At 42.0% G+C, this 20,962-nt stretch overlaps 1 protein-coding gene across 9 annotated transcripts in view; it reads right to left on the bottom strand.

Annotated features, from left to right (window-relative positions):
• Positions 1 to 20,962, bottom strand: part of SCLT1 (sodium channel and clathrin linker 1) — a 312,009-nt gene that overhangs the window by 150,946 nt on the left and 140,101 nt on the right. For all 9 annotated transcript variants that reach the window (XR_012231549.1, XM_073572082.1, XM_073572079.1 and 6 more), the window contains one exon: positions 4,708 to 4,779. Coding sequence is in view for 8 of the 9 variants with exons in the window: in XM_073572082.1 (XP_073428183.1) it covers positions 4,708 to 4,779 (72 nt within the window). In the remaining variant the exon portion in view is untranslated. The remainder of the gene's footprint in view (positions 1 to 4,707; positions 4,780 to 20,962) is intronic.

The raw sequence follows: 20,962 nt of genomic DNA on the forward strand, positions 1-20,962 counted from the left end.
CCTCGATCTTCATAAGTCACCTGGGCCGGACGGCTATAATAATACATACTACAAAATCTTCAGTAAATCCCTTTCCCCACAGTTAACGAAACTCTTCAACCATGCCTCCGCAATAGGTTCCTTTCCGCCTGAGATGCTGGAGGCCTCCATTACTCTAATTCCCAAACAATCTGGTGACCCCCTATCTCCAAGTAACTACAGACCAATTTCCTTGCTCAATACAGACACAAAATTATTTTCAAAAATCCTAGCAAACAGGTTGAGTTATATACTTCCCAATTTGGTGGCGAACGACCAAATGGGTTTCGTAAAAGGCAGGCAACCAGCCGATGCTACAAGGAGAATACTGGACTCCGTCAAACTTACTAACTCCACCAGGTCCCCAACAGTTTTCATATCACTTGACGCCGAGAAGGCATTCGACCGCATCGACTGGTGTTTCCTGAAACATACCTTAATTAAATTTGGGTTCAACAACAATCTCCTTAAAACATTCATGGCACTATACAAAAAACCCACAGCTAAAGTTAACTGCAATAATCACATCTCAGATACATTCGCTATCAATAACGGCACAAAACAAGGATGCCCCCTCTCACCACTATTATTCAACTTAGCGTTAGAACCATTAGTGGAGTCCATAAGACAAAACTCAAAAATAACTGGCCTCTCTACCAACAACCGCCAACATAAACTCAGCCTGTTTGCGGACGACATAATCCTGACCCTTACAAACCCTGTATCATCAACTATGGAAACCCTCAAGGAACTAGAAACCTTTTCAGCCCTTTCAAATTTTAAAACCAATAACTCAAAATCCAACATACTACCTATCCATGTCAATCCCGAAGAAACTACTGCCTAAAATCTTTTATTTCATTTAATTGGTGCAGGAAGGAACTACCGTATCTAGGTATTATAATCAATAAAGATTTAAACAAAACTGTTATTTCAAACATGAAAAAGTTGTCGGACTCGATTCAGAAGGACAGCAATACCTTCAGAGATAGAGACCTGACCTGGTGGGGGAGGAACCTAGCGGTGAAATTGTTTACATTACCTAAAATTCTGTATATTCTCAGATGCATACCACTTCCTATCACCACTGCATGCCTAACGGCCATTCAGTCGCGAATAAACAATATTATTTGGAACCACAAAAAAACAAGAACTGACACCAGAACATTATTCAAAAAGAAACTTCATGGTGGATTTAGTCTTCCGAATATCTCCGCTCATTATTATACTTTGTTAATTAAACAGAGTATACATTGGTTATCAGACACGAGTGTTCCCGCATGGCATGACCTGGAGGTAGACATCAACAAAGGTAATCATCTCAAATCTCTGGTTTTCCAAGCCATTTCTAATCTGACTACAAATAACCACACTCACCCGATATTTCAGGCAATTTCCTTGGCCTGGTGTAAAATCTCTAGATTAGATGGCCGTAGCCAAAAAATATCCACGCTGTATAGACTACCTTTAACCCATGTCTATACATTCTTGGGAAAAACTACACCCCCTCACTGGGCTGACTTCAAAATAAATACAATAGGTGACATCTTCAATGGCCCCAACTACTTGAGTTTCAGTTTAATAAAGAATAACTTCAAAGTGCCTTCTTCTTTCTTCCATGAATATTTGTTACTAAGGGAACATATCAAATTATTCTTAAGTAATAAACCTAGATTTACAGAGGCGTCTCTAAAAATTTTGGTTAACCTGCATCACCAAATCTTCTGGGGACATAAATTTATTTATGATTGTTTCAACAAAGACTTGTCTCTTACAAAAAGCGCCCATATGCTCACTTGGGAGAAATCTCTCAACCTCACTACCTCTGCAGATGAATGGGAGGAAACATTTTCATTATCCAACCGGTCTACGATATCTATGCCTCTCCTGGAATCACACTTCAAGGTATACACCAGATGGTACTATACACCATCTAGACTAGCTCACATAGATGTCTCCAACTCCCCACTTTGTTGGAGAAAATGCGGCTGTAAGGGGGATCTATTACACATTTTCTGGAGTTGCCCTACTGTTGTTACCTTTTGGTCAGGAATTTCCTCTATAATTACCAAACTCTCTGGTTCACCATTTACCTTCACACCACAATTGGCCCTGCTCTCTCTGAATACCTCTGCCTTAGATAATTCTCTTCAACGAATTGTTATACATATTTGCATGGTCGCCAAAAATGCTATCGCCTTTCACTGGAAAAGTCATACATTACCTGATGTTGACTTCATTGTCAAACTAATTACACAACACAGAGACCTCGAACTTAAGTTCGCTCTGTCCAACAATAGTTTCGTCCAATTCTACAGAAAGTGGCACAAATGGGATCAATCTTTCCCTCCATCACTTACCTGATTAGCCTTTATATTTAATTATTCTTGGCCTCTGTATTATCTTATATTGGTCTTTATAATGTTAAGGTCAAAGTCATGTTCTATCATAGCACTGTTTGCTTCTATTCTGTATACCATAGTTTGTTGTTTACAATGCTATTTTTTCAAGGGCTGCGTCCCTTGCTTTACTTGGGTCAAATTGTTGCTGCTTTGCAAATTTACGTTTGTTGTTATGTTTACTGCCCTACCCTTACATCAACTCCCTCCCCCCCCCATCCCCTCTACCCCCCACCCCCCTCTATACCCTTGTTAAAAAAAATAAAAATATTGGAAAAGAAGATCATAATCCGGACAAGGTGCGACGATGGCCACTTGAAAATTTTTTAAAGTTCTTAAAATGTTATGCCACTTCAGTCGTGTAACTTACGCCAAAAATTTACCCCAATCACTGACTACAGGGTGGGCCATTTATATGGATACACCTAATTAAAATTGGAATGGTTGGTGATATTAACTTCCTGTTTGTGGCACATTAGTATATGGGAGGGGGGGAAACTTTTCAAGATGGGTGGTGACCATGGTGGCCATTTTGGATCCAACTTTATTTTTTTCAATGGGAAGTGGGTCATGTGGAACATCAAACTTATTGAGAATTTCAAAAGATAAGCAATGGTGAGCTTGGTTTTAACGCAACTTTATTCTTTCATGAGTTATTCACAAGTTTATGACCACTTATAAAATGTGTTCAATGTGCTGCCCACTGTGTTGGATTGTCAATGCAACCCTCTTCTCCCACTCTTGACACACTGATAGCAACACCGCAGAAGAAATGTTAGCACAGGCTTCCAGTATCCGTTGTTTCAGATGCTGCACATCTCGTATCTTCACAGCACAGACAATTGCCTTCAGATGACCCCAAAGATAAAAGTCTAAGGGGGTCAGAGACCTTGGTGGCCATTCAACTGGCCCATGACGAACAATGTACTTTCCAGGAAACTGTTCATGTAGGAATGCTTGGACCTGACACCCATAATTGATGGTATGGTGTGGTATATTGGGTACAAAGATAGTGGGGCCATTCTTCAACAATGGAAACCTCAATGCCACTGGATATCTGAAATTGCTACATGATGATGTGTTGCCCTCTTTATGCACTGAAGATGGCACGTTCCCTGAGTTTTTCCAGCAAGATGGTGCACCCCCGCATTATGGGTGTCAGGTCCGAGCATTCCTACAAGGAATCTGACCCCCTTAGACTATCATTTCTTCTGCAGTGTTGCTATCAGCGTGTCAAGAGTGGGAGAAGAGGGTTGCATTGACAATCCAACACAATGGGCAGCACTTTGAATACATTTTATAAGTGGTCATAAACTTGTAAATAACTCATGAAAGAATAAACTTACGCTAAAATCAAGCACACCATTGTTTTATATGTGAAATTCTCAATAAGCCTGATGTCACATGACCCTCTTCCCATTGGAAAAAATAAAGTTGGATCCAAAATGGCTGCCATGTTCACCACCCATCTTGAAGATTCCCCCCTCCCATATACTAATGTGCCACAAACAGGAAGTTGATATCAACCATTCCCATTTTATTTTGGTTTATCCATATAAATGGCCCACCCTGTATAATAACATTTCTACTAAGGTGCAAAAAGGAGTACACCAGAAGAGGCATGTTTCCGTTAATAAATTAAAATCATCTTACTCCTGCATTAAGACTAGCATGCTCAAGGCCAGTATTAATTAATCGAGCCCCTAGAAAGAAACAGTGGACAACAATAGCTCTGTTATATATACACAACATTTACAAGTATATACATATACAAAAATATACACACTTTTTTTGTGATTCATGCTGCCTGAATCACATCTATATTTATAGAGGTTGTCAACTACATTTTTGTTGATGACCTATCCTGTGATCTATCCGGGTGACGTATCTCAAGGATAGGTCATCCATGGAAAAAGTAGTGGACAACCTCTTTAACTACGAATGTCCAGTGGGATTAAGAAGGCTAATCTAAGAAGTCCCCACAGGCATCTCTCTCCCCATCCAGGTAGATTGACACGTCTCTCCATATACACACATAGGGAGTACCTTTCAATCTAGCTGAGCCGAGGGGGACCTTGCCCATGGATTAATTTTAATTATGTATTTTTCTGAGTTGTCACACTGCTCCAGAGTAATGCATAGAAGTTTTGTAATACTGGAGTTGGTCTCGGATTCATATTGCCCATTGATCAGGCATCAAGAATCAGCTGACAAGTTGCATTTAATAGTTCAGTACATACATTTAATAAATGGAGAAACCAAGGTTCACATATAAAACACAGGTACATACCCTTTGTAGCACGGAGATGTCGCTAGTCAACTGCGAAATCTTCACATTACACAACTTTTTGGCACTATCTACCTGAAATAGAAAATTGTATAAAATGGAGACCCACAAGCATCAAACATTTATAAGTAACAGAAAAGAAATATATTAACGTGAAGCTGTAATCAGGATTTTATTCCCCAAACTAATGGCATGTATGTAAAGGTGATGTGATGATGACAAACTTTTCACTTTTCTTATAGAAATCTGTTTTGAGAAATCTATTGTTGGGATTGTATGGTAATGATCCGCAAGTGCAGCAAATTTGGACAATGCACTTGCAGTTCTCGGGCTAAGCTCCCTAATCCTAGCCTGCCATCTCTGACCTGCTTTCCTTACAGAGTTCTCATACCAGCACTGTCAGTGCCTGAGGCAGCACATGTACAAATCAATACATGGGTTTTGCGACATCATGAGGACCATACTGTGCATACACTGATGCCATCGGGGAAAGATCTCGATAGCCAAAGAATATCATTGAAACAATCAGAGAGAGGCAGGAGAGCTGCAAGTGCAATGTCCCGCCCTGCTGCACTTGTGGCTCATTACAGTCATGGCCAAAAGTTTAGAGAATGACACAAATATTAATTTTTACAAAGTCTACTGCTTCATTTTTTATAATGGCAATTTGCATATACTCCAGAATGTTATAAAAAGTGATCTGCTTAACAGCAATTATTTGCAAAGTCAATATTTGCCTAGAAAATTAACTTTATCCCCCAAAACACATTTCAACATCATTGCAGCCCTGCCTTAAAAGGACCAGCTAACATCGCTTCAGTGATTGCTCCATTAACACAGGTGTGGGTGTTGATGAGGACAGGGCTGGAGATCAATCTGTCATGATTAAGTAAGAATGACACCACTGGACACTTTAAAAGGAGGCTGGTGCTTGGCATCATTGTTTCTCTTCTGTTAACCATGGTTATCGCTAAAGAAACACGTGCAGTCATCATTGCACTGCACAAAAATGGCCTAACAGGGAAGAGTATCGCAGCTAGAAAGATTGCACCTCAGTCAACAATCTAACGCATCATCAAGAACTTCAAGGAGAGAGGTTCCCTTGTTGCCAAAAAGGCTCCAGGGCGCCCAAGAAAGACCAGCAAGCGCCAGGACCGTCTCTTAAAAGTGTTTCAGCTGCGGGATCGGGCTACCAGCAGTGCAGAGCTTGCTCAGGAATGGCAGCAGGCAGGTGTGAGTGCATCTGCACGCACTGTGAGGCGGAGACTCTTGGAGCAAGGCCTGGTCTCAAGGAGGGCAGCAAAGAAGCCACTTCTCTCCGGAAAAAACATCATGGACAGACTGATATTCTGCAAGAGGTACAGGGAGTGGACTGCTGAGGACTGGGGTAAAGTCATTTTCTCTGATGAATCCCCTTTTCGATTGTTTGGGACATCTGGAAAACGGCTTATTCGGAGAAGACCAGGTGAGCGCTACCACCAGTCTTGTCTCATGCCAACTGTCAAGCATCCTGAAACCATTCATGTGTGGGTTGCTTCTCAGCCAAGGGAATGGGCTCTCTCAGTCTTGCCTAAAAACACAGCCATGAATAAAGAATGGTACCAGAATGTCATCCAAGAGCAACTTCTCCCAACCGTCCAAGAGCAGTTTGGCGATCAACAATGCCTTTTTCAACATGATGGAGCACCTTGCCATAAAGCAAAGGTTATAACTAAATGGCTCAGGGAACAAAACATAGAGATTTTGGGACCATGGCCTGGAAACTCCCCAGATCTTAATCCCATTGAGAACTTGTGGTCAATCATCAAGAGACAGGTGGACAAACAAAAACCTTCAAATTCAGACAAAATAAAAGCATTGATTTTGCAAGAATGGACTGCTATCAGTCAGGATTTGATCCAGAAGTTGATTGAGAGCATGCCAGGGAGAATTGCTGAGGTCCTGAAGAAGGGTCAACACAGCAAATATTGACTTGCTGCATTAACACATTCTAACTGTCAATATAACCTTTTGTTACTCATAATATGATTGCAATTATATTTCTGTATGTGATAAAAACATCTGAAAATCACACATAAAAACCAGAGGGCAGCAGATCATGTGAAAATATAATATTTGTGTCATTCTCTAAACTTTTGGCCATGACTGTAGAATACAATTTCAAAGATGGATTTCTATAATACACAGAAATGGATTTCTACAAGAAAGGTAAGGATTACATGATCACTAAAGCTGCCATTAGTTTGGAGTACAAAATCCTGATGACAAGTTCCCTTTCATAAAAGTTTAAAAGCACAAATAAAGAAATCACTAATACAATGAATTTTAGATGGCAAATGATAACATGTCAATAAAAGCTTTATTCAAAAACAGTGGGAAGTAGGTGTGATGGCATGTAGGCAATCTTCCATCTCGACTGAGATGATGGGTTCTTACTCAGATGAGAAACTAAGACAAATTTGGAGGTAACAGTGGATATCTCCACCCATCTTCATCTGGGCACCCTGTGGTGCTGCCGTAATATTATGTTTCTCCTTGTAAAGCTCGCTATGCTGGCTTATTCAGACATGGAAGCTTGCAAATTAGCTTTCCATTAAAATTAAGCAAGTTGGCATGTTATTGCCATCTATATTTGGTGGCTACCTTATTTATGAGAGTAGCCGATGACGGGTCCAGATATTGGGGGCGTAGTTACCTCCTAGGTGACACTAGAGAGCCAACTTTAGTTCTTGGAGGAGAGGTAACTTACCTGCCATGAGGTTGTATACAGCATAAATTCAGGGTTTCGGTCTCTATATACAGACTGCTGCGATATGCTTCATTATATAGCAGTTACAGTGGGCACTGAAAGTATTCAGACCCCTTTAAAATTCTGTTTTTTTCAGTCAAGATAAGGTGCAGAGTGTACATTAATAAGAAAAAAAATTACTTTTTTGAATTTACCAAATGGCTGTAATGAAACAAAGAGTGAAAAATTTAACGGGTCTGAATTTTTCCGTACCCACTGTATATAGTATATACTGAACGCTGCACCGATAGTACAAGACGTTGGGCCCAGTAGGCTTCATTACAGCAGTTATATAGTATATACTGACCGCTGCATTGATAGTAACAAGACGTTGGCCCCAGTAGGCTTCAATGTACCTTACAGCTGTTATATAGTATATACGGACCGCTGCACGGATAGTAACAAGATATTGGGCCCAGTAGGCTTCAATGTACCTTACAGCTGTTATATAGTATATACTGACCGCTGCACTGATAGTAACAAGACGTTGGGCCCAGTAGGCTTCAATGTACCTTACAGCAGTTATATAGTACATACGGACCGCTGCACCGATAGTATCAAGACGTTGGGCCCACTAGGCTTCAATGTACCTTACCGCAGTTATATAGTATACTAGCTGAAGAGCCCGGCGTTGCCTGGGCATACTAACTAACTGTGCTTAGTTATAACAAATTATAATAATTATATTGCACATAAAAACATTTCATATCAGATATTCAACACTACAGACAACAGCTGATACGACTTAACGGCGGCAGTTAAGGGGCTTTATTCCTCCTGCACCTCATGTTCCTTCTTTTTACACAGCCTCCACCTGCAGCGCCTCACTCTTCTCTATACACAGCCTCATACTGCTGCAGCACCTCACTTCTCTCATTTTCCCCTCACACCTCACTCCTCATTTGCACCTCACTCCTCTCATTTGCACCTCACTCTTCTCTTCCCCTCACACGTGCACAGCAACTTCATGCTGAGCACAGCGGTGTAATTCATAAGGCTCCTCCCTTTCCCTTGATGTCATGCCTTACAGGAGCAAGTCCATTCTAGACACAACGGAGCTAAATGTGGCCTGTGCCTGCCACACACATACTCTGAAGGCGGCGGCCCGGTGAGTTTTGCAGGGTGGCCTTTGAGGTGAATGTGTCTCCGTCCATCTGCACTAACAACAGGTCTTTGCGTGTGGAGTGAGTGGCTATGTGGAGTGGGCGGGGCTTCACACACATACACACACTCAGCTTTATATATATATATATATATATATATATATATATATATATATATGTGCACAGTTAGGTCCATATATATTTGGACAGAGACAATATTTTTCTAATTTTGGTTCTAGACATTACCACAATGAATTTTAAACAAAGCAATTCAGATGCAGTTGAAGTTCAGACTTTCAGCTTTCATTTGAGGGTATCCACATTAAAATTGGATGAAGGGTTTAGGAGTTTCAGCTCCTTAGCATGTGCCACCCTGTGTTTAAAGGGACCAAAAGTAATTGGACAATTGACTCCAAGGCTATTTCATGGACAGGTGTGGGCAATCCCTTCATTATGTCATTCTCAATTAAGCAGATAAAAGGCCTGTAGATGATTTGAGGTGTGGTGCTTGCATTTGGAAGGTTTTGCTGCGAAGGAAACATGCGGTCAAAGGAGCTCTCCATGCAGGTGAAACAAGCCATCCTTAAGCTGCAAAAACAGAAAAAACCCATCCGAGAAATTGCTACAACATTAGGAGTGGCAAAATCTACAGTTTGGTACATCCTGAGAAAGAAAGAAAGCACTGGTGAACTCATCAATGCAAAAAGACCTGGGCGCCCACGGAAGACAACAGTGGTGGATGATCGCGAGAAAGAAAGAAAGCACTGGTGAACTCATCAATGCAAAAAGACCTAGGCGCCCACGGAAGACAACAGTGGTGGATGATCGCAGAATAATCTCCATGGTGAAGAGAAACCCCTTCACAACAGCCAACCAAGTGAACAACACTCTCCAGGAGGTAGGCGTATCAATATCCAAATCTACCATAAAGAGAAGACTGCATGAAAGTAAATACAGAGGGTTCACTGCACGGTGCAAGCCACTCATAAGCATCAAGAATAAAAATTCTAGACTGGACTTTGCTAAAAAACATCTAAAAAAACCAGCACAGTTCTGGAAGAACATTCTTTGGACAGATGAAACCAAGATCAACCTCTACCAGAATGATGGAAAGAGAAAAGTATGGTGAAGGCGTGGTACAGCTCATGATCCAAAGCATACCACATCATCTGTAAAACACGGCGGAGGCAGTGTGATGGCTTGGGCATGCATGGCTGCCAGTGGCACTGGGTCACTAGTGTTTATTGATGATGTGACACAGGACAGAAGCAGCCGAAAGAATTCTGAGGTATTCAGAGCCATACTGTGTGCTCAGATCCAGCCAAACTGATTGGTCGTCGTTTCATACTACAGATGGACAATGACCCAAAACAAAGCCAAAGCAACCCAGGAGTTTATTAAAGCAAAGAAGTGGAATATTCTTGAATGGCCAAGTCAGTCACCTGATCTCAACCCAATTGAGCATGCATTTCACTTGTTAAAGACTAAACTTCAGACAGAAAGGCCCACAAACAAACAGCAACTGAAAACCACCGCAGTGAAGGCCTGGCAGAGCATCAAAAAGGAGGAAACACAGCGTCTGGTGATGTCCATGAGTTCAAGACTTCAGGCAGTCATTGCCAACAAAGGGTTTTCAATCAAGTATTAGAAATGAACATTTTATGTACAATTATTTAATCTGTCCAATTACTTTTGGTCCCTTTAAAAACAGGGTGGCACATGTTAAGGAGCTGAAACTTCTAAACCCTTCATCCAATTTTAATGTGGATACCCTCAAATAAAAGCTGAAAGTCTGAACTTCAACAGCATTTGAATTGTTTGGTTTAAAATTCATTGTGGTAATGTCTAGAAGCAAAATTGGAAAAATGTTATCTCTGTCCAAATATATATGGACCTAACTGTAGATAGAAGATACTGACCGCTGCACTGATAGTAACAAGACGTTGGGCCCAGTAGGCTTCAATGTACCTTACAGCAGTTTTGTCTGCAATTACTGTAAATCACTTATTTGCATATTTTCTCTAAAGCCCCCATTACACACAGAAGTTTCGTGACGCAACAGCGATCTCACCAGCAAGATCGCTGTGTGTGACAGCTATCAGCAACCGCCCCCCCTGCCGGGTATCCCTGATCGCTGTTGAAATGGCTGGACATTTTTGGGGTCGCTGGTCTCCCGCTGGTCAGCATGCATCGCTGCGTGTGACAGGCGGGAGACCAGCGACCAGGAGCTGGTAACTAAGGTACACATCAGGTTTCTAAGGGGGCACGCTGTGCCAAGAAACCCGATGTGTACCTTAGTTACCAGTATAATAGTAAAACCAAGGAGGGCACTACTAGATAGAGATTAGGGATACTCCCGCAGTCAGTAAATGACATACACTGAAAAAAGTAGAAAAGTTACTGACCAAAGTAAAGCAGGGATCACCAAAAATATTGTAAATTTTATTGGACAACCATAGACGACACCAATATAAAAACACTTAAAAGTCATTCAACATGACAAAGGCATACACAAGGCTCATAATAAAGTCAACAAAGCATCCCCCACGTAAAGGGAGAGTAACTGGACAGTTCAAAGCAATATATGAACAAATAAGAGTGACAAGCAATGGATTGTGATTATAAGTTCATATGGTATACTATAAAAAATATATCATATACAATTCAGGTCATTGTTAATATCACCATCCCCCATCTGTGACAGTAGTAATAGTTATCATTTACCTATGAATAAATCACAGTACTATAGCAGTATGAAAAGGCATCTGAGATGTATGTAAAAACGAATAATGGGCAATAGAATAAATAGCACACAATTTGCATAAATGCCTCAGAGTGACCTGAAAAGTAACCAAGGAATTATTTAAAGTAATCACAATATATGTAAACAACCATTAGTTTTGTCCATAACAATAAATGAACCGTGGTCTTAATAGACTAACCATATCTTGCAATACAGCAGGTACTTTTTTCAGTACCTTAGTTACTAGCGCGCTGATGCAGGGAGCTGGTAACTAAGGTACACATCGGGTTTCTAAGTGCTGCGCGCCCCTTAGAAACCCGATGTTGACCTTGGTTACCAGCTCCCTGCATCAGCGAGCTGGTAAATAAGATACACTGCGGGTAACTAAGCGACGTGCGTCGCTTGTTACCCGTGTGTCGCTGGTCCTGATCACTGGTGAAGCTGCCTGTGTGACAGCTCACCAGCGATCACATAGCGACTCACCAGCGATCCTGACAAGGTGATATCGTTGTCGGGATCGCTGGTGAGTCGCTATGTGTGACGGGGCCCTAAGAAGCGGCTTACATATCTCTAAAGTCCATTTTGTTGCTTAACAGAAGCATTTTATTAAATTGTTGTGTTCGGAAATATTTTCTTTTTTTATGTTTAAGCCAAGATAAAAGGATTACAAAGGATTATAATATTAATACAAACAAGCAGCAGAGGAAGACATTATATAAATGTTAAAGAAAAGGGACTGAAATAAATACGTTACATACTCTTTGGCTATTGAACTTCTTCTATACCAGCTATACATTGTGTGGACAGGTGTCTAGCGCATACACAATGTTGAGCATTGAAGCAATTAGCAGAGCTACCACATTTATTTGATGCAGAGTGGGAATAGTTTTATCTTTGGCAGTCGCTTCTACAAATTTGGTGGTCTAAAAATGCCAAATTATTAGACAGCCCACAGGCTCTGCACTGTAAAATATTTGACCACTGAAACCAGTAAAAAAAAAGCTTTACAGAAAAGGAACAAAGACCCTTTTTCTGCATTCAAGGACAATAGGCCATGGTAATAAACACATTGGCAGGGAACTGTATCTGTTTCCAGGTAATGTGTAAAATAACATCTAATAGTATGTGTTTGGGCCACTAGTTGTTGAGAAGTACAAGTCAGGGTTGGGTTATAAAAAATTATCCCAATCTCTGATGATGCCCTGAAGCACCATCAAATTGATGATCATCAAATGGAAAGAACATGGTACCACCCCAAGCCTGCCTAGAGAGGACTGCCCACCAAAACGCTAGCCTGGGGAAGGATGGCATTAATCAGAGAGTCAGCACAGAGACCTGAAGGAGCTGCAGAGTTCCCTAGCAGAGACTGGATTATCTGTCCATACGACCACAATAAGCCATACACATCATAGAGGTGGCCTTTATGGAAGAGTGGGCAGAAAAAAAGCCTTTACCTAAACACAAAAATAGTAAGGCTCATTTTGAGTTTGGCAAAAGATGTGGGAGACTCCCCAAATGTATGGAGGAAGGTGATGTGGTCAGAGAAGACCAAAATTTAATATTTTGGCCACCAAGGTAAACTCTATGTCTGGCGCCAAACCAACACAGCTCATCACTCCAAGAACACCATTCCCACAGTGAAATATGGTGGAGGCAGCATCATGTGGTGGGGATGCTTTTCAGCAGCAGGGACAGGGAAAATGGTCTATGTCGAGGGGAAATGGATGTTCTCGAGCAAAACCTGTTTCAGTCTGTCAATGATCTGAGACTGGAATGGAGCTTCACCTTCCAGCAAGAGAATCACCCAAAGCATACTGCTAAAGCAACACTCGAGTGGTCTAAGGGAAAATGTGTGAATGTTTTGGAGTGGCCTAGTCAAACCCCGGATCTTAATCCAACTGAGAATCTGTGGTCAGACTTGCCAAGGTGGTGAATACATTTGCAAGCCACTGTTTACAACCCTGCTCCCCACTACTAATTGGCAGCCTTCTGCCTATGCACAGTGTACACATAAAGCTGCCAATCAGTGGTGTGGACCAGCTTAAGCAGAGCTTAGCATTTAGAGAACTGGTAGATCTGCAGCAGATAAAACTGTGATTTTATCAAAACTACAGGAAATATTCCAGTAAGTGATAACTCGCTGGAATCAGATGGGGTAAGCAAAGCCCTGGTGACGAATTCTCTTTAAGGATATGTACACAAGCAATTTTTTGATTTGGTAAAACCACAAAGTTTTCTAGTGGAACTCTAGAAGTCCTGCAAGTTACCTTTACGATTCGCTATTTTTTGACCGATCATATTGAACAGTATGAATAAAGATTACTGATAAAACATCATTGATCATCATTTATTGTGCTACTGTAAAACTTACAGCGGGAGTACTTGTATATTATGCACAAAGCAAGAGAACACCAGCACCATAAAAGACTGACATACCTTGTATAGAGCCTAAGGAATTGAGAGCAACTCCACAGCTTCCAGGACAACAGGTGCTACACCTTGAATCAACAACATTTTTAGGAATGCAGTATGTAGAGATCAAAAGGTGGCACTCTGTGTCCCAAAATAATGTCTTTATTGAGAGATGATTGCAGCATGGATGTGGGGGGAGGGAGCTGTCGTTTTGTAGGGGCTGTCCACAAAATGATCTTCGTCCCTACGGTGCCTGCTCCATCCGCACCCATGCTGTAATCCCCTCTCAATAAAGAAGTTATTTTTGGACACACAGTGCCACCTTTTCACCGCTACCTACTGCGTTCCTAAATACTTGTATTTTATAGTAATTGCAGCCTAGAATGCCATTCTGGTAAGCACATGGCAGTACGAAAAGAATACTCATTGGATGGTGCAGTTACCACTCAGCGAGGTCATCCTGATGGAATATGAAGGGGTTGTACCACAGGATGGCTATGACTTGCAGATCATTGAGACCTCGATCAATTGCAAGAACGGGGGGGGGGGGGGGGGGGGGGAAGAGTCCTATTTTTAAGGAAGTGGAGGTCGTACAAGCACATTGCTTTTTCATAGTCTTTGAGACTGCTGGAGATATCCGATCAGTGCACTTGGTTGTCGCCATCAGTCCCACAGACTATGAATGGAACAGCAGTGTCCTTGCAACTCTCCATTTAAACATAAGACTCTTGACCACTCAAATGTTCCATGAGGGTTTCAAAAGTTGTTCCAGGTAAATTGCTTTATGTTTGATGTACTTTTCATGCAACTGCTAATATCTTGATAGTTTTGTCTTCAAAATACATAACTACGCGAATAAAAAAGAGCACTCTGCTTTCAGGATCAGCATTTCTTATTAACCTAGATCAGACAGTAGAAATGTTCTATGATACAAATGAAAAAAAAAAAAAGTATTTTTAATTTTTGCACTTCTAAAACAATCCATAAATAATGAATAAAACACAATGTGGACGTAACTAGCTTTACAAGTGCTGATTGTGTACATTTTCCAATTGTGGGCATCTGCACTTCGGCGTCTCAGGGCAGCACTACAGGAAAATAGACTCATTGTAAAAATATTTGCCCTGCACAAAACAGAAAATGAACTTTTCTCATCTTCGCCAGCGTGCAGTACTTTGTAGCGTTAATATTTAATGAGATGGCTGCAGACATCAGAATCTGCACACTGGCAAAGTTCCCCTCTCCAAGGAATTTGGGTAAATCTTTGCTTCATTATGATTATAAGGTACATCGGTTACAATAATGCAGCTGACCCTCTGAAAGCCGAGCTCATGGGTTACTCTGAGACCGACGGAAGAAATATCGGGCCACTTCAGCACTGGATTTTATTATTGAGAACTGTCAGCTGTAACTTGAAATTAGTGGTTCACAGATTGTGAGGCATCTATAATCATGTGTCGCATTTATCGGGAGTGTGTCAGCAGATTTCACCCCCAAAACTTTTAAAAGTACCAAACAGTTGTGGGGGGGGGGGGGGAGCGCTAACATCTCCATATTTTCCAATAATAAATCAAGCGTACCTGATAAAATGATCTCAGTCACACGTTATATGCTAATGAATAGTTAAAGGGAATTGGTCAGCACAATCCATCCCAGGGGTGGACAAATAATTTTCCCGAGATGCCACATGAGAGACCCTGACTGTTGTGGAGGGCCGATCTAATAGCTTGAAACTGATTCTACTCAATATTAATTTATTAATAGTATCACTTAATATTGAGCAAAATTAAGTATGCTGACACCCCCTATATATCTTCGAAACCCCCCCACAGCCCGTTATATACAGCATGAGCCTCACACAGCCTACTACATATGCGGCATGATCCCCACACAGCCTCCCCATGTACAGAATGAGCCCCACACAGCCTTCTTGTATACATCATGAGCCCCACAGGCTCTCCTCATACTGAATGAGGCCCCACACAGCCTCCCATATACTGAATGAGGCCCCCACAGCCTTCCCAAATACTGATTGAGCCTCACACAGCCTCCCCATATATTGCATGACAGTATACAGCCTTCCCATAGCCTCCCCATGTGCAGCATGATACCCCCATAGCCTCCCCATGTGCAGCATGACACCCCCATAGCCTCCCAGTGTGCAGCATGAACCCCCATAGCCTCCCCATGTGCAGCATGACACCTCCATAGCCTCCCCATGTGCTGCATGTCACCCCCATAGAATCCTCATGTTCAGCCCATAAAATCTCCATGTTCACCCCCATAGAATCCCCATGTTCACCCCCATAGAATCCCCATGTTCACCCCCATAGAATCCCCATGTTCACCCCCATAGAATCCCCATGTTCACCCCCATAGAATCCCCATGTTCACCCCCATAGAATCCCCATGTTCACCGCCATAGAATCCCCATGTTCAGCCCATAAAATCTCCATGTTCACCCCCATAGAATCCCCATGTTCACCCCCATAGAATACCCATGTTCACCCCCATAGAATCCCCATGTTCAGCCCATAAAATCTCCATGTTCACCCCCATAGAATCCCCATGTTCACCCCATAGAATCCCCATGTTCACCCCATAGAATCCCCATGTTCACCCCCATAGAATCCCCATGTTCACCGCCATAGAATCCCCATGTTCACCCCCATAGAATCCCCATGTTCACCCCCCATAGAATCCCCATGTTCATACACCTGAAAATAAAAAAAAAACACCACATACTCACCTCGGTCCCATTCCCAGGCGCCCTGCTTCTGCTTCTGTTGCTGTCTCCGATGTGCTGACTCTCCGGCGGTACACAGCTGACACGATGACATGACGTCATCGCGTCAGCTGTTTCACACCCTGATTGGTTGAGGAAGTGGGCGGAGGCCCCTCCTCCACCAATGCTGACTGCGGGAGACAGCGAGCGGTCGAGCACAATGCAGCCAAACTTTGCCCAGGTCTGATCCATCCTCTCAAACTTGTTATGTGGTCATGTCGCTCTCTGAAGGATAATGTCATCTACACCCTTACTGTTGCCAGCTGTTGCTCTTACTGAAAAATCGCTGTTATAATCGATATGCACACAAGGTGTCATGGGGCTACCACAACAGAGAGGAGCCAGAAGACCACAGAGTCTGAGTTCTCCTTCTCCTGTGCTGAATAGAAGCACTTCACCTTCTTATTAAAGGAAACCTGTCACCAGGTTAGACCGATACGAATTACGGCCACCACCTTTCGGGGCTGATATACAGCATTCTATAATGATGTACATCTGCCCCCAACCTGACCTGCAAGAGAAGAAAAGACCCTCTAAACGGTGTAAATTTCTTTAGGCAGTGCAGAGGTTAATCTGCTCAGTTGAGCACTCTTGGAGCTAAGGTTCTCAACTGTGCACTGTTAGCCACTCCCATCCCCTGTATAATCTGAGTCCTGACTAACACACATCTTCAGAGCTAGACTATGCTGCATGGCTTGGAGGATAGTTGTTGGTGGTTATTTGAGTAGGCGGTTGGTGGATTTATCTGTGACTGTTTCTTGAGTATGTGATAATTCCTTTTCTTCTCCTACTTTGGTTTAACCCCATCCTCCATGCCCTGGTGCATACCTCTGTTATTTGTGAATGTATATCTGTATGTTTGGCATTTTCCATTACCCCTGTTCGTATTACCTTGTTAGTCTGGTTGGTGTACTATGGTGCACTACTACTCCCCTTTTCCCTGGGTGGGGAAAGGGTACAGACAGAGGGTGGATTCAGGAGCTCAGGCAAGGTACGTGACCCAGTCATCTTTACCTTCAGAAATAACCCGGGGAACAGGGCGAGCTAGGGTGCCCCCTAGCATTGGGGACAGGGAAGAAGCCCTTGGTCTCAGGTCACCCGACAACAGAGTCATGACACAAGGCTTCTGCGCTCTGAGAATGTTAAAGCACTTCCCAAGCCTCTGCCACCTCTGGCCTATTTCCTGCCCAGCACAGAGGTAGAGATTTGGGAGGTGCTGGGACACTCCAAGAGCACTTAAGTTTAATTTGTAAATCAATTAACACATTGATTTTTTTCAGTCAGGGAGTAACAGATTGCATCAATAAAGGTGTGGATGACTTTATTTTTCAAACAGGAACATGACCATATAAACAATTTAACAGGGTGGATTGTGCACACAAATTCTCATTAAGATTCTGATGGACATTCATTCTACAGTAAAATGTTCTGAATTATTGGTGGCACCCCTCCAAAACCTCCCCCCCCCCCCCCCCCCCCGCTACTGATTGACATCTCTTAAAATTGTCAAACATTCCAGGGGATTCCAATCAAGAGAGAAGAGGAGGGGTGCTGCTGACAATTCAGGACACTTGAATGAAGAATGAATGCTGAGTCAATGCAAACAGGAGTTTTCAGGGCATTCATATTGAGTTCCTATTCTTAGGATAGGTCGTCATGTATAAGATTAGTGGGGGTTTGCCACAATCACATGTTAGAAAGTCTTGCGGTGGTCGGAATTAAACAGTGTACAGCGCAGGAGCACCACAATGCCATACACTGTGCAATGTCCGTTCTTGGGTACTGCAACTCAGCAGAGCTGTGATGTTCAACCTGCTTGCATGGTATACAGTTGTTGCCAAAAGTTTTGAGTCTGACAGCTCATTCTTGTCTAATCAGTGCTTGGAGTTTATTCTATTTCCGATTGTCCACTTGCTGTTTAAGGATTGATCACAGGTTCTCCAGCTGCACTTGGAGAATGTTTAGATCCTATTTTATAATTCAGTGTTCTTAGGCAAAATTGTGAGTGAGCCTTCTCCATGGATGAAAACCAACCCCACACATGAATAGTCTAGGAATGTTTTACTGTTGGCAGATACATGACTCATGCTAGCGCTCACTTTTTCTTTTCTACACAATCATTCTTCCAGATGTTCTAAATAGTATGAAGGGGGCTTCATCAGAGAAAATAATTTTACCCCATTCCTTTTGCAGTCAAATTCCTGTACTTCCTACAAAGTTATTTTCTCTGATGAAGCCTCATTCAGACTGTTTGGGCCAACTTGAAGAATGATTGTCCAGAGAAGATGATCGCTATACCATGAGTCATGTGTCAGGCCAACAGTAAAGCATCCAGAGACCATTCATGTGTGGGGTTGCTTTTCTTCCAAAGCAGAGGGCTTACTCACAATTTTGCCTATTTCTGTCATGAATAAAGAATGGTATCTAAACATCCGGTATCTAAGCAACCGCATGTAATGACAGTCTATTGGGGAAAATACGCACACGAGACAGGCATCTACGGCTCTATACTACAGGAATTTACATGCTGCGTCTCGGAAACTCGCACCGCAGGGGAGTTTACACAGCATTAAGAAGAAGCACAGCGGGCATGGGATTTCTATAAATCCCATCCACTCTGCTTGTACTGTACAATGTAGTTTTGGATGCAGCAAAAATATGTTGCGTCCAAAACGCTCCTATTCCTGATCGTGGGCGCGCAGCCTTATAATTGTGCTTCTGTTGCCAAAGAAACATCTGACTAAAAGATAAAAAAACACCGAAGCAGCAAACTAAAAACCAAAATTACCGTCAGTCTCAAAACTTTTGGCCACGACTGGCAAATCCAGTGTCAAAGACCTGATAACAGCTGATTCGGTACCCGGTGTCAGATCCCCATTAAGATATTGATAACCTAGCCAAAAGTACTGGACGTGCCCTTTTATGATTAAAGGATTTGTGCCCGGAACAAAAGTATATTTTAATCAACAGATCTTGGAATAAAAATGAACTCCATAATTGGATGTGTTTAAAAAGAATGTTCCTGTGCTGAGATAATCTTATAAATGTGTCGCTGCTGTGTACTGTGTAATGGCTGTGTCTGACCGTGCAGGAACATTGTCTGATCACACCACAGCTCCTGGGCAGGGGAGGAAGCAAAAGATAGTGTACAGACATTACAGCATGGGATCGCAGCTTATTTTGTTTGGGAGTAAAACATTTTCCTGCCTGTGTTTAAACAATATTTGGCCTGAAATAAAGAATCAGCTGTGATCCCCTGCTGTAATGTCTGTATACTCTTGTCTCCTCCCCTGGCCAGTAGCTGTGGTATTTCAGACCTGTTCATACACGGTCAGACACAGCCATTACACTGGGTCACATTTATAAGATTATATCAGGATTTCTTTAACCACATCCAATTGTAAAGTTTATTTTTATTTCAAGATCAATTAATTAAAAATATACTTTTGCTCGTGGCACAATCCCTTTAAGTAGAAAAAAAAACCTGTTTTCTTTTTGACTATGTTTAAGTTATGAAAGCACACCAGGAAATATATGAACTTGTTCTCTTGGCACCTATTTAGCAGTGTAAAGAATTTATAGGATGGAAATCTGCTGACACATTCCCTTTAAATTGCATATAATGTAGGTCAACAGTAGCGTGACTGATGGGCGGATGCTGTCCTCTAACATAAGCACGCTGTTTGACAAGACATATCCTTCCCAAGCGCAGCACAACCTGCATGTATAATTGTAAAAAAAAGCCCATGAAATGAAAAACTGGGCATTAAAGAATGTCTTCTGACACATTTAAAGTAGTTGTTTGGGGATAGGCTATCTAGTTGTCACCCCCCATTGACTGGCAGGATAAAGAAGCACCGTCCCCTGTAGAGCTTGCAGGACTGATCTGGAACTTAATCTTTAATGAGTACCCGTCGTTATCATTTTTATTCTATAAATCAGTAGAACACATGAAAATAAGAATGTTATCAGTAGTAACTTATCTCCAGACGTATAAATCTGTCTTCAATGAATACAGATTTTAAAGCTGAATTGAAAATGTTGTAAATGACTGATCAGTCCAGGAGAAAAGAGCAACCTTCTCTGATAAAATATATTACAGTTTCTTACTTTTACGTGTACTTTTCATTTATTACATAAAGATTAAATCGGCGGTTAGTCTTAAATTTTATTATGTCAGTCCTCAGTGATTATAAATGCTGTATTTAAGGCAATTACAATAACGCTTACTTAGCGCTCATTAACACCTATCATTTGTACAGTGCCACCATAGTCTGCAGCGATGTAGAGAGCTAGTTTCTTCTGGAATAGGGCTGACAATGTATTTCCCCATCTCTTTGTGAAGGATATTAGAGCCAAGATCCCTGATGTGAGCACTACAAAGAGAAGCATGCAGACTACACGATGACAGCTTGGAAGATACGAGC

This window comes from Dendrobates tinctorius, unplaced genomic scaffold (assembly GCF_039654945.1).
Source record: "Dendrobates tinctorius isolate UK_male_01 unplaced genomic scaffold, ASM3965494v1 ptg000030l, whole genome shotgun sequence".
Lineage (NCBI taxonomy): Eukaryota > Metazoa > Chordata > Amphibia > Anura > Dendrobatidae > Dendrobates > Dendrobates tinctorius.